Raw genomic sequence first — 15,187 nt, forward strand, 5'->3', positions numbered from 1 at the left:
CCCTACCCTACGGTACCCTACAACTCTTTTGTCATATCGAGCTGATCTTTCTTCTTATATAAATATATCCAAGACGATTTTTTATATTTTATCTTATTTATTGGTAATTAAGCTATTACCATGCTAGCTTTTATCAATACAACACTGTAAAAATGAACTTGGTATAATTAGACAAGAAAATACAAAATATTTAGCATCTGTATCATATCGCAAAGCCCTTACCAAATGAGTTGAATCTTGAATCTTTAAAACTTTACCATTTAAACGCGAAATAACTGGCGTATAACAGCATATATACTAATATTACACATTCACATGTACTAACCTAACTGTTATTATAAATATAATTTGACCTTGAAGCTAAACAATCATTCAAGGGAAGTAACTTTGTAGTTGTTTTATTCATATTTTGTATGAGTCATTTCCCTTCAATTGATAAGGATAAAAAGGCTTGGTAACGCATGTATATTTTTATACGAAGTTATATAAAGACGTCTGGGGCCGTATTCATAAAGCATCTTAAGTATAAGTTTTGAATTAAGTTTAAGATTTTACTTAAGTTTGTGGTGATTTCAACTTAAGTCTAAGTAAAAACTTAAGTTCTAGTCATAAAACAGCTAAAACTTAAGATACGTAAGAAATGACTTAAGTCAGAAAATAAAATAGCGTGGTGAGTACGATTAAAGTGTTGTTTTCAGATAAAAGCACTTTAAACATAATTGTGCTTGTTGTATCTCTCTGAAAATAATGTTGTTTTTTTTAGTTTTCGTCCACAATACAAAACAAGAATTACTTATTAAGTTGTTTTATGAATAACAAATATACTTAAGTAAAATAAATTTCAAACCTAAGTAATACTTAAGTAAATAATCAATTTCTTATACTTATACTTAAGATGTTTTATGAATACGGCCCAGGGGTCGTATTCATAAAGCATCTTAAGTACTTAAGTAAAACATTTGTTTCACCTAAGTATATTTTTTATTTATAAAACAACTTAATAAGTCAAGACTTAAGATTTACGAAATCAAGGAATAGCATCATACACACGATAATATTTGGCTGTACATCTTGAATTTAATTAGTGTTGTACAACAAAAACCTACCTGTCTGTAGAGGGCTTAAGTAATTCTTTGCTTTTATTGTGGACGTAAACATTTTAAAAAACAACATTAATTTCAGACAGTGCTTTTATCTGAAAACAATACTTTAATCGTACTCACGGCGCCATTTTGTTTTCTGACTTAAGTCATTTCTTACGTATCTTAAGTTTAAGCTGTTTTTTAATAGGACTTAAGTTTTTACTTAGACTTAAGCTGAAATCACCACAAACTTAATAAGTAAAATTTTCAACTTAAGTCAAAACTTATACTTAAGATGCTTTTTGAATACGGTCACAGGAGTCTAAATTCATTTCGTATTTGCGTAGTAGAAGCGACTCAACCAAGGCTTGACCTTACAAAATATTCGTTGTCTTATATTCCTTAAGCCGTACGTATACCTTTTAGCAATAGATTATATTTATTTACAAAGTCGACAGCTGGAATATATATAAACAACGTAATGCATTTAATACACCGAAGGCAAGAATAGATTTGGTATTTCCCAAAAGGAGCTATTAATAGATCAAACTGCCCTATATATAGATTATACATTATGCTTACTTTGTAAACATATAATTATATTTACACAGCCGATATCCTGTGTGAACACGATCGGTTTAAAATATCAAGTTAACAGCTTTACCTCGACTACCGTTGTTGTGTATGATGTGACGATAACTTTGTATGCTTGAATATAACCAGTTTCATGGAAGAACGGTATTTCAATGCAAAACAATTATTAACTACTTGACTTCAAACCATATTATAATATACTGGTTTTCCGTGATAACAGATCATCTTAACGTTCACACGGGATTTAAAAGTGAACACTTGATTGTATTTGTATAGTATTAGAAAGTGTAATTATTCATTTTTGTTAGTCTATGTTGCATTTAACCCGAGAGTCTTCCAATAAAAGAAAAAAGAAGTGTGTAGTGGATGCATTACTTGATTTAATCAGCGGTGAGGTTAAAGGTTGATTCCTGTGGATCTTAAATTGTAAAATCTTCCTGTGGTATCTGTGGAAAGACATATACGGTACGTCCGAACCTGGAATAGGAAAGAAGCAAGTGACCAATGGTATTCGGTCAAATTTGACCACCAAACTTATAAACAAATTGCAAGCATCAGACAACAAGGACTTTTGTGGACGTATGTTTATGTACTATTTTAAATAAAACATTCCTTTGATCTCAGCACGACAGGAAAACCTAAAATGGCAACATCTGGCAACCCGTTTAGCAAAGGTTGGGTGCTACCTACGAGCTTAGAATGCGATATCTGTCAAAGGTATTTTTCAATCGTATATAACTTTGTGCATTAGTTAAGGGGACGCATACTTTGAAATTAGAAAAAAGTGGGTGGGGTATGATAAAATTTACCTGCAAAAAAAGTACAAGGTTTTGGTACATGAAATGGATACTGTTTCAACTGTTATAAGTACACAAAGGATTGCTCACTAAAATAAAAATGAGAAAACTGAAACAAGAAAGTTATTGTTGAATTACATTGTGTACATTCAAAGTCAACAATTAAGACTTTTTGGTGCGAAGATAATAGTGCTTCACCTTGTGCAATTTATGAATGTCCTACAGATTCTAATTTAAAGAAAGAATGTGAAATATGGTCACTGTCTTGCTTTTCATTTCGCATATGTAAGCTAAAACACATTATTTAGTTTGTTTACAAAGTAGTGCATAAGAAAAGATACGGTGGTCAAGGAATGCCACATTCCAAAACTAAAAGAGTATATTCCCCTTAATACATTAAACATTTATCGTTACAGAAGTCTAGTGGCTTACAATAAGGGCCTAGAAATGTTGCCATTATTAATTTTTAACTTGGTATTCATGAACTACAATGCACTTAAATATCAAAACACATTCAACAAACTTTTAAAAATGTATTGTCTTAAAAATCCCTTAAATAAGGTATGAAATTTGGTTGAGAGGTCCAATCAATGTGTATATGTGCAAAAGTAACATTCTAATCTTGTTCACAAAAGTTACTAATACACAGCAGGCATGTCAATGATCAAAACTGGACGAATATACAGTTATCCTCACTTTAATGTCATTTATAATTTGTCCTTGAATTCTCCACCATACTTTTCATAACTCTGTTTGCACGAGTTGCACGAGAATGCTGTCATTCACGTAAAATGTAAATGCAATATCATCTAAACGTAATTAATGGATTATGCAGTTCAAGATAAACTTTATCTCATAACGTAACGAACATGTATAATGTTGTAACAACAACTTTACTTACACTGATTTAAGTAGCAGTCGGTTTATAAGTGACTTTATTGATTCATTTTGTGTCTTGTTATTGTTGTCAAAAAGTATAACGGAAGTGCCTCACAACTGAAGCGGAAACCAGTTTGATGCGCAAAGTAGTCCAATGTAAGTAATATTTTTTGACAAATGTCCACAGAAATTAATAATTTTCTAATATTAAAGACGAATATCTGGATAAGATTCATTATTTGATAAGAAATTATAATCATCGACATGTTTTTTTAAAAATCGTACACGTGCTAACACCTAAGTTGTCTCCCATTGTTTATTAGAGTAACCTTTCGTCCGGCGTAGTAATACATTTGCAGTGAATCGCCGAGAAGTCGTGGGAAAATTAAAAACCATGTAAATAAACTAAAATTAACCACCTTTTCAAGATGAATTTCAAGTGATCGCCATTATGCATTTAACCCGCCTGACCTGTGTAGCATCTTAGATATCTGTTCTAAGGTATTCATTGTGTAGAATGTCATGTTATGCCCTTGCAATGCTAATCCCACTCTGATTTTTTTTGTTTACATTTTTATCAATGAGAAATATGGCGTCCATCCCGAGCTGAAATGACGTGGCGTTAAATTTTTACATGTTTAAGCAAACCTGGTGTGTTAGAAAGACAATCTCATCCCTTCAACATTATTTGGAACACTGTTATTGTAAAAAAACCTGTTTTTTCCTTATACAAAAGCTTAATATTTTGTGTTGAATGTACTTTCACAAAGACCTCTGTTTTCCTATTACATTCATAGTACCACATCTTTATCCACAAAATACTGAATATTACAGGTGTCCATCAGTATTATATCAGTTTAGGAATATGTTTTTTATTTTCCCACCATCGATTTCTTGAATATGCACCCCTTCCACATTTCTGTATGAACTGTGAATGTAGCAATATGGGTCCCCTTAATAAAAACATATCTTTTTTGGACTCGTCATGTTTATAGTTTCACGTACAACTTCCTTATTTTGATATCTGTATAATTGTTCCATGAATACAAATATGCTATAAAGATACGAATAACTCAGCTGGTGTTTGAAAGCTGCAAAAATATACTTTGTTTTTCAGGAAATTCGAAAATAACTTTGCATATAAAAGCCATTTGAGGATACATGGAATTGGAATAAAATCAATGAAAGGTCGTACAAAAAACACTGATACTACCAAAAACAACAAGAAGGTAAATAAGATAACTGAAAGAAATAAACATAATGTAGTTAATGTCATGTTGAATTCAAAACAACATCAAACCAAAGATAATGACGTCACTCTTAAAAAGGCTGCTAACGACGATGTTAAAACAGAGAGTACAACATGTGGCTCGAATAAATCTGGACCTGAATACAGCTTTCAGTCACACTTGTCACAAAACGATGCTAGTCATAAAACGTTCTACAAATGTGCACGGTGTGGTGAAACATGCAAAAGTCAGGCACTACTGGATAGTCATAAATGTAAAGTAGTACGATGCGACAAGTGTTACAAACCTTTAAAGACATTGGCTAGCCTGAAACAACATGTAGCCGAGATGCATCCAAAATCGTACGACTACACGTGCATGATATGCGGAGTATCTTTCAAAACATCGTTAGGCCTCACGAATCATGTTAAATCTCATGATGGTAAACAGGTTGAAAGACAACTATACGAATGCAGTTTCTGCAACCTTAAATTATACACACTGAAATCATTTATAGTAAGTATACAAATACAGTTAATTCTAAAAGTCGATATTACTAATACTTTCTCTGTACCGGTAAATATTAACACAGAGCCTAAATATTGGGAAACACTTCTAAAAAATCATCAAGTATTTATTTTAATTATGTGATGCTTCCGTGATATATCAGTCTATTTTAAATGTCATATACTTTTCTGTAAAAAGAAAAGAAATTTTAATATGCAAATAACAGCAAGTGTGAATAGCAACCACATCTTGACTTTCTCCATGCCGTGACAGTAACACTAATCGTACTAAGCTAAATAACACTCATTGTTTTATATTTTAAAGATAAAATGATTTATTAATGTAGGTTAATATATTAAATTACTAAATAAAATTTCTAACTTACAAACTTAAAACAATTTTTGCAAATAAATTTCGTAGTTTTACACCCCACCTGGAGAAATAAAAACTTAAGTTGTTACTCAAAGGCCTTAAAGACCCACCACGACCTAGTGACCTCCCTTTTCCTCCTTATGAACTTCATGCATATCATTCTGTTAAAGCTTTTATAATGCAGCTTTTTGACAAGACAATTTACGGACAATTTAGGCCCTCCCTGAATTAATATGTTTTCACAACTTCATCTGCGAACTTATTCGGTCATTCTCTTTTCAGAATAATTTTGAAAAATGAAATAAAAATATTACACTATATATACAAAGTGTGGTCTTATTTCAACTCACCTCAATACATCTAGAACTGTGCACAATATTACATTAATTTAACAATACATTGAGTCAGGAAACACGTTGTCTTGACTTATATATGACGCTGTCAGTTTGTAATTAGTTACTTGTCATTTCTCAAGTTTTTCATGCAAACCATGTATAATTTCTGTCATGGAAATACAAAAGGATACAGTTATTTTGTGGTGCGTCTTTAACCTGTAATGGTGCGTCTTTAATCTGTAATAAGTTTTTATTTCTGTTAGTATAGATTTAAAGATGCCAGTAATTTCATTAAACATATTTGGAAAACAGTATAAAAATTGATAAGGTACAGCAGTAACATTTAATACGGTTTTAATGTATCTATTCTGAAAATATTTATGCATAAGTGTTAATAAAGTGAAACATATAAAAGGATCTTTTATGGAGATACTTTGCACGTCTTTCCAAGCCCTCTACCCAGACGTCAACAAATATCAACGGCAAGGGTTAACAAATGTATAGTTTGAATAACTAAGACTTAGATTTGTTTCTATAGTTCAGTCCCTGTTACAGAAACACATGGCAGTTGGAGGGAGGCACGGATAGGGGGTTGCTGCATGACACGGACTTCATCCCATTGTTAGTTTTGTTTCGGCTGGTCTCTTCAGAAAAGTTGTGATTTTTGTTTTCAAACTAATCAGGTTCCATTATTCCAGCCCAGAAAAGAAATGCGAAACAAAAATTAAAAGGTCTTTACTTGCAAATGATGCATAATGCTTACGACTTAAACAACATGTACGTCTCTGAATCATATAAAATATTTTACCCTTCATCAATACTTGAAAAAAGACTTACAGCAGGAGTTTACATTTTAGTGTCGCCTTACCCTTCATTAATATTTAAACAAGGCCTATCGCTTAGATTTGGTTTTTACCGTTTCCTGCATATGTACCAATATGTTTTTTAAAAGGTGTTATGTCTTAAGTTTATACACAGGTTTATAACTGTATGTAAATAGACTGAACTTTTTTTTTCAAAAGTATTGAACATGAAGCAGTTTAAAAAACGAAATAAAACATAAGGTTATGGAAGATCATTGCTTAAAACGTTGTTCAATGCAGATGTTGAATGATGCTAATGGGTACAGGTTACTGTATCATTTAGGTTCAATCTCTGGAAATTTTAGCGAATATGTTTGCATGAAGCTTGATATGCCACCTTAACTTAAATGAGCTGTGCCATGGGAAAACCAACATAGTGGGTTTTCGACCAGCATGGATCCAGACCAGCCTGCGCATCCGCGCAGTCTGGTCAGGATCCATGCTGTTCGCTTTCAAAGCCTATTGCAATTAGAGAAACTGTTAGCGAACAGCATGGATCCTGACCAGACTGCGCGGATGCGCAGGCTGGTCTGGATCCATGCTGGTCGCAAACCCACTATGTTGGTTTTCTCATGGCGCGGCTCAAATGGATTTTTTCTTTCAGAGACACAAGCGTAAACATACCAAGTTTTATCAGTGCACTATTTGCAAAGAAATTTTCGATAAAAGAGAGGAACAAATATTCCATTCAAAATATAGTCACGTGCGAAGTCGACCATTCAAATGCCCTTATTGTATGTTATCTTTTAGTTCAAAACATATTCGTAATACTCATATAAAGGGGATTCACAAAGATTTAGCACAGCTTTCGCTAGACAACACTCAGCCGAAGTATGAGTGCACCCAGTGCAAGACTTCCTTCTCACAGGAGTATTTACTTCGGAATCACGTGATGAAAGTGCACTGTAAAGACGATGACACTGTTAACAAAATAAAACAAACGGATGCAAAGATAATGAAAAAGAAGAATGGCATGGCGCGGGTAAGACGTATTGATAAAAATGATGGAAAAATAACTGTAAGGCAGATGGAAGGGAAAAGTGCTACGATGCTATTAGGACACGCTGATAATAAAAGTGAACGGTATAAATGTGAAATTTGCAAAGCATCGTACACCAGACGGAACGATCTTAAGGTGCATATAAATGAGAAACATTTAGACAGCTCTCAAAGTGATCAAATTAAACGGAAAATCATGGGTGTCAGTGGGAAAGATATGGTTACAAATGACACTCCGATACAATCGCCTTTGGACACAAGTATGACTAATAGTACAAACCTTTGGAGAAAGCAGAAAGAAATGAATGCGGCGATATTACGAGAACACTATGTTGCTAATGACAGTCTTACGCCAAGTCATGTGGATCCGATCACAGGTAAGAAGCTATACGTTTGTGAAATTTGCTCAACGACTTACATGCACAAAGACAGTTTAGCACGACATATAAAGAGCAGGGCGTATGACCATGGTTTCTATCTAAAAAGTATAAAAGAAGCAAGCAAGGCGGGGCAGCTGAAGCCACGTTTTGAATGTGATGTTTGTTATAAAATGTACGCAAGGCGATACAATATGTTATTACATAGACAGAGGCATACGGAAAGAGAGTTCAAGGAAGCGGGTGTTCTTGAAGATTTATATAAATCCCCGGATGGTAAAACAGTGATATCAAATCTTGAACTGAGTTCTGCTGTTATCCCTAGCACCGAACAGGAATTCACAAGCAGCACAACCAAAACACCAATTAATGAATCGTCAGACCGAACGGATGACGTTGATGTTGCGATTTATATGGATAAAGCGGACGATGATACTGTAGAAGAAATTCTTTACACAGCACGTCCATACTTTTCTGAGACTAATGAAGACACCGAACGTGTACAAGTGGAAAATATGTCATATGAAGGTGATAATACACGAGTTGTTGATGGTGTGCAAACTGAACGTGGACCTATCAGAGGAGAATGTATTGTGTGTGTTGATGAAAACAATGCCGGACAGACTGTGGAAATAGTTTCAGCAGAGATAACTGAGATAAGAGAAGAGACGCAAGAAGGAATCAAGAGATCAAGAGAAATTCATGCAGGAACACACGTACCATTGAATACTACTGATATAAACAATCAGATCGAAACGACAGAAGAAATCAACAGGCAAGTTCAACATCATACAGAGGAAAACACAAATATAACTAGTATAAATTTACAAAATGAAACGTCTGAAGGAAGTAGCATTCCATGTAAGGTCCATTCAGTCGAAAGTTTATATAACAGATCTACTGAAGAACTCAACAAGTCATCTGCAAAGGCAGATACAAACACAGTTCATCATATGGATGAACACGAAAAAGACAATCAAAATGAATTACCGACCACACCTGAACAATATACCAACACAATTGCTACACTGACGGATACGTTGTCGTCCGTTTCAGCAGTCGATGATGACAGAGTGTGTACAACATGCAGACATGCATTTCGGGATGGGCAAAAAGGCATGCGATGTGCATTTTGTGATCATACATTTTGTATAAAGTGTTCAGATATACCGATAGATGTATACAATGTGTTGTATGGTAACGAAAAAGAATGTTCGACAGGTATCTTGTGGACATGTAATGTCTGCAATAATCTGGTTCCAAAGTTTACAGTACTTCTCCGACAGCTCGGAGATTTTGAGCAAATCATTAACAATCGCTTAACAGATATGGAGCAAAAGTTGTCGATGATGAGACCAACTGTGGAAAAGTGAGTTGTACTTCTTGCATACAGAGTGCGTTGTTAATTATTATTCAGTTAGAAATTACATCTGTTTAGGAAATAAGTAAATTGTAAATATATCTAAATTTGAAATACTTTATATCTATTTTTTTCGAATTAAATTCTTACACGTTTGTTAGTTTTTATACCTATACATAATGAAAAAAGAGAAAACTAACAAAAAAGGCGTATAGAATATATCAAGGCATAATTTATGTTATTACATACTCGTTTCTATTCCCCGTTAAGTTACACTGGTACCGGAAACGTCAATATTTTTCCATACACTGACGCCTGAATTTCATATTGGGTGCTTGACGTAATTCAGTGTGTCTTGTTGCACTATTTTTTTTCTATTTAGTTCAGTATTGTCAATTCTGTTCAGGCTATTGAACATATTTATGATATTTACATAATATTTAAACGTTTAGATGCGTATGTAATAAAAAGGTTATTAGCTTTGTATCGGGAAATATGCACTCGTTCTTCAGCGGAAGAATATTGCGCTCCTAAAGTCGCGCAATATTTCCGCTGAAGAACTCACGCATATTTCCTGATACAAAACTAATAACCTATAATTGTTGATTGTAATGAGGTAGAATTTACACGTTTTTGTAGAAATGAAGTCATGTTATTTTCGCTAAAAACGGAATTAATTAAAGCTGTGTTTTGATATAACACATAGTAGACCTTTGATATGCATAACCATCATTTAACAATAGGTAAAATATCTGCTTATAAACTACCTAGTTTATTTGAAATTTGCAAATTATTTACCATGCACGTCTTAGTGGTATTTCCCATGGAAATCTTTGAAAGTACGCCGATTTTAACAATTTTCTATGCTGTAATATTGAAAACAAAATTATTTGACCCCGTTTAAGCAGAACAATTTTTTAGCTCCACTGTTCGGAGAATAGGGGGGCTATAATACACGCGCCGGGGTCGGCGTCGGCATGACCCTTCTTGGTTAAAGTTTTTCGGTAACCTTTGTTTTTCTGTCATATCTTTGTTAATATTGCTTATATCTTACTGTAACTTCACATAAACATATTCCAGTATGCAAATAAAGTATGTGTAGGGGCTGAGCCCATTACACCGAAGGTCAAGGTCACCAAGGTGTTATACTTAGGTTATTTTTAAGGTTAAAGTTTTTCGGCAACCTTTGTTTTTCTGTCATAACTTGGTTACTTTTACTTATACCTTACTGTAAGTTCTTATAACCATTGTCCACCATACAAACATAGTATATGCAGGGGCTGGGCCCATTATACCCAAGGTCAAGATCACCAAAGAGTTATACTTGGAATTATTTTCATGTTAATATTTTTCAAAAGCTTTATTAATAGACATATCTTTGGTACTTTAAAAAAAATGACTTGAAATTAAAACAATTTGTTTATTATCATCATCTGCATGTGTGGTTACATACCCCATAACTTAAATTGTATTTTTGACAGAATTATGCCCCTTTTGTACTTAAATTTTTTTTTGCAATCTTTGCTTTCTGGATATTACTTTAATGCAATATAAGATAAAGACTTGAAACTTAAAACGTATCTTTATCTCCATCATCTGTATGTGTGGTAACAATCCCCATAACTCAGATTTGTATTTTTGACCAAATTATGCGCCTTTTATACTGAATGTTTTTTTAACAAACTTCGTTTTCTGGACATAACTTTGATACTATATAAGATAATGACTTAAAACTCAAAATATATCTTTGCCATCATCATCTGCATTTGTTGTAACAATCCTAATAACTCTAATTTGTGTATTTGATGGAATTATGCCCCTTGGTGTATCTTCCTTTTATAGTAGAGGTCTCTTATTCAGACATATATTCATTTTACTGTCAAATCCCCGAATAGTTGAGCGCGCTGTCTTACGGACAGCTCTTGTTCTATTTTCAAGGGAAAGCAGATTTAGCAAGAGCTCATAAAAAGAACACGAAATGCCTCCGCCCCTTCCGTACTAAATGCATACTGTAATTGCACAAGAAACAGAAATTATTTGGTCACTATTCACAAACGTTCTGCTGTTCTGGCTCAACGTGACTTTGACCTATTAACCTCAAAAACCAATAGAGGCCATCTGCTGGTCATGATCTCTATTAAGTTTCGTGATCCTAAGCCTAAGCTGTCCCAGGTTATCGTCTGGAAACACTTTAACTGTTTTGGATCACTATGACTTAGACCTTTGACTTACTGACCTCAAAATCAAGGAGTCTTTTGCTGGTCATGTCCACCCTCCCTATAAACATTCATGATCGTAGGCCCAAACGTTCTTGAGTTATAATCTGGAAACTTGTTAACTGTCCCAGGACAGTGTGACCTAGACCTTTGACCAACTGAGCTCAGAATCAATAGAGGTCATTTGCTTGTTACGGCCAACTTCTGTATCAACTTTCATGATCCTAGGCCCAAGAGTTCTCAGGTTATCGTACGGAACCGGTTTAACTGTTCTTGTTCACTTTGATCTTGACCTTTAGCCTACTGACCTCAAACTCAATAGGCGACATCTTCTGGTCAGGATTAAACTCCCTATTGTCTTTCATGACGATTTATTATGTGAATTGTGCATATACAGATGTACAGGTGTACCCTTGTTCGTTCATATATTATCGTTTTTCAAAAAGTAGGTGCAAACGTCAGTATATTTCAATCTACGTGTAGGTCACAATTAAAAGTTAGTCGAATTTTCCTTCAAAAAGGGGACAATCTTTTATTAATAACGTTGCTTATTTAGCTTGACCGGCAACAGCGCTATTTGGCATGACCGTAAACGGCGTTAGTTTAGCAAGACCGACAACGATGCTGATTTCGCATGACAGACAATGGCGCTGATTTAGCATTACAAATAAAGACGTTGTTTGGCATGACCAACGACGGCATTGATTTAGCATGAACGACAACTGAGCTAGCTGATTCGTATTACCGGCAATGAAGTAAATCTCCCATGACTAGCAATGAAACTTATTGGGCACGACCGATAATAACGTTGACTAAGCACCATTGACAACATAAATTTGGAATGATTTACCGCGACACTGATTTACCATGACTGGCAATGAATTTGTTTAAACTGTGCGTGACTGGCAACGGCACTCACTTAGCACGACCGATATAGGCGATGATTGGACATAACCGACAACGACGCTGATTTTTACATGACTGCTTTTTACATCACTTTGTTTCAAGGTGTTTTTCGCTTTCTTGACATCGCAGCTCAATATGGCATGACGGACTCTGCAGTTCTTTGGCCTGACCGACAACAAAGCTGGATTAGAATGACTAGCATTTAAGGCTCATTCGGCATGGCCGACGATAAAGCTGATTATGCACGGCTGTCAGTGAAACAGATTTGGCAGCTTATTTGGAATGAACGACAATGTAGCTCATTTGAATTGACCGGCAAGGAAGCTGGTTTTGAATGACCGACAATGAAGTTGATGTTTTGCATAAATACCAAAACTTATTTGGATTGACCGACAATGAAGACGATTTTTTCCATGACCGGCACCAAACCTTACACGGATTGACCGACAGTAAATCCGTTATTGCATGACCGGCATCAAAGCTTTTTCGGAAAAATAACCGACATTGAAGCTGATATTGCATGATCGACAATGAAGCTAATTTTACATGATCGACGATAAAGTTGATTTTGCATGACCGACACCAATGTTTATTTGGATTGGTCGACAATGAAGCCGATTTTGCATGACCAGCATCAAAGTTTATATTGACTAACCGAAAATGAAGCTAATTTTGTATGCTTGGCAATGAAGTTGATTTTGCGTCACCTGCATCAAATATTATTTGAATTGACTGACTTTAAAACTGATTTTGCATCACCGGATTTTGCATGAACGAAAATAAAGCCAATTATGCATAACCGAAAATAAACCCGATTTTGCATAACCGACAATGAAGCTGATTTCGTATGACCGACAATGAAGCTATTTTGCATTACCGACAATGTAATTGATTTTGCATGATAGACCATGAAGCTTACTTTGAATAGCGGACAATGTAACTGATTTTGTATGATCGAAAATAAAACTGAATATGTATGATCGGCTATAAAGCTGATTTTGCATGATCGACTATGAAGCTGATTTTGTATGACCAACAATAATGATGATTTTGTATGAGCGGCTATAAAGATTATTTTGTATGACGGAAAATGACGCTGATTTTTGTACGAACGACAATGAAGCTGATTTGGTTTGATCAACTAAAAAGATGATTTTACATAATCGACTTTGAAGTCGATTTTGTAAGATCTACTATAAAGCTGATTTTGTATGATCGACTTTAAAGCTGATTTTGTATGACCAACAATAATGATGATTTTGTATGAGCGGCTATGAAGATGATTTTGTATGACGGAAAATGACGCTGATTTTTGTACGAACGACAATGAAGCTGATTTGGTTTGATCAACTAAAAAGATGATTTTACATAGTCGACTTTGAAGTCGATTTTGTAAGATCTACTATAAAGCTGATTTTGTATGATCGACTTTAAAGCTGATTTTGTATGACGGGCTATAAAGCTGAATTACATGATCGGCTTTGAAGCTAATTTTGAATAATCGACTATGAAGCTGATTTTGTTTGACTGACAATGAAGCTGATTTTGTATGATCGAATATAAATCCGATTTTGTTTCATCGACTTTGTTGCTGATTTTGCATGAACGACTATGAAACTGATTTTGTATGATCAACAATGAAACCGATTTTATATGATCGACTATAAAGCTGATTTTGCACGTCCGACTATGATGCTGATTTTGTATGACTGACAATGAAGCTGATTCTGTTAGATCGACTATGAAGTTGATTTTATATGATCGACAATAAAGCTGATTTTTGTATGACCGACGGTGAAGCTGATTTTGTATTATCGACTTTGTAGCTGATATTGCATGATCGTCTATGAAGCCGATTTTGTAAGATCTACTATAAAGCTGATTTTATATGATCGACTTTAAAGCTGATTTTGTATGACCGTATATGAAGCTGAATTGCATGATCGGCTATGAAGCTAATTTTGAATGAGCGACTATGAAGCTGATTTTGTTTGACCGACAATGGTGCTGATTTTGCATGACCGAAAAAATGAAGCTGATTTTGTATCATGGAATATGAATCTGATATTCTTTGATCGACTTTGATGCTGATTTTGCATGATCGACTATGAAACTGATTTTGTATGATCGAAAATAAAACTGAATATGTATGATCGACTATAAAGCTGATTTTGCACGATCGACTGTGAAGCTGATTTTGTATGACCAACAATAATGCTGATTTTGTATGAGCGGCTATGAAGATGATTTTGTATGACGGAAAATGACGCTGATTTTTGTACGAACGACAATGAAGCTGATTTGGTATGATCGACTAAAAAGATGATTTTACATAATAGACTTTGAAGCCGATTTTGTAAGATCTACTATAAAGCTGATTTTGTATGATCGACTTTAAAGCTGATTTTGTATGACGGGCTATAAAGCTGAATTACATGATCGGCTTTGAAGCTAATTTTGAATGAGCGACTGTGAAGCTGATTTTGTTTGACTGGCAATGAAGCTGATTTTGTATTATCGAATATGAATCCGATTTTGGTTGATCGACTTTGTTGCTGATTTTGCATGAACGACTATGAAACTGATTTTGTATGATCAACAATGAAACCGATTTTATATGATCGACTATAAAGCTGATTTTGCACGTCCGACTATGACGCTGATTGTGTAT

General features: G+C 34.4%; 1 protein-coding gene across 2 annotated transcripts in view; it reads left to right on the forward strand.

Annotated features, from left to right (window-relative positions):
* The first annotated feature begins 1,676 nt into the window (after nt 1-1,676).
* The window catches only part of LOC123523082 (zinc finger protein 845-like), a 54,308-nt gene continuing 40,797 nt past the window's right edge, over nt 1,677-15,187 (forward strand). For both annotated transcript variants that reach the window (XR_008371972.1, XM_045300700.2), the window contains exons 1-3: nt 1,677-2,393; nt 4,470-5,097; nt 7,263-9,403. Coding sequence is in view for 1 of the 2 variants with exons in the window: in XM_045300700.2 (XP_045156635.2) it covers nt 2,320-2,393; nt 4,470-5,097; nt 7,263-9,403 (2,843 nt within the window). In the remaining variant the exon portion in view is untranslated. The remainder of the gene's footprint in view (nt 2,394-4,469; nt 5,098-7,262; nt 9,404-15,187) is intronic.

This window comes from Mercenaria mercenaria, chromosome 8, assembly GCF_021730395.1.
Source record: "Mercenaria mercenaria strain notata chromosome 8, MADL_Memer_1, whole genome shotgun sequence".
Taxonomy (NCBI): domain Eukaryota; kingdom Metazoa; phylum Mollusca; class Bivalvia; order Venerida; family Veneridae; genus Mercenaria; species Mercenaria mercenaria.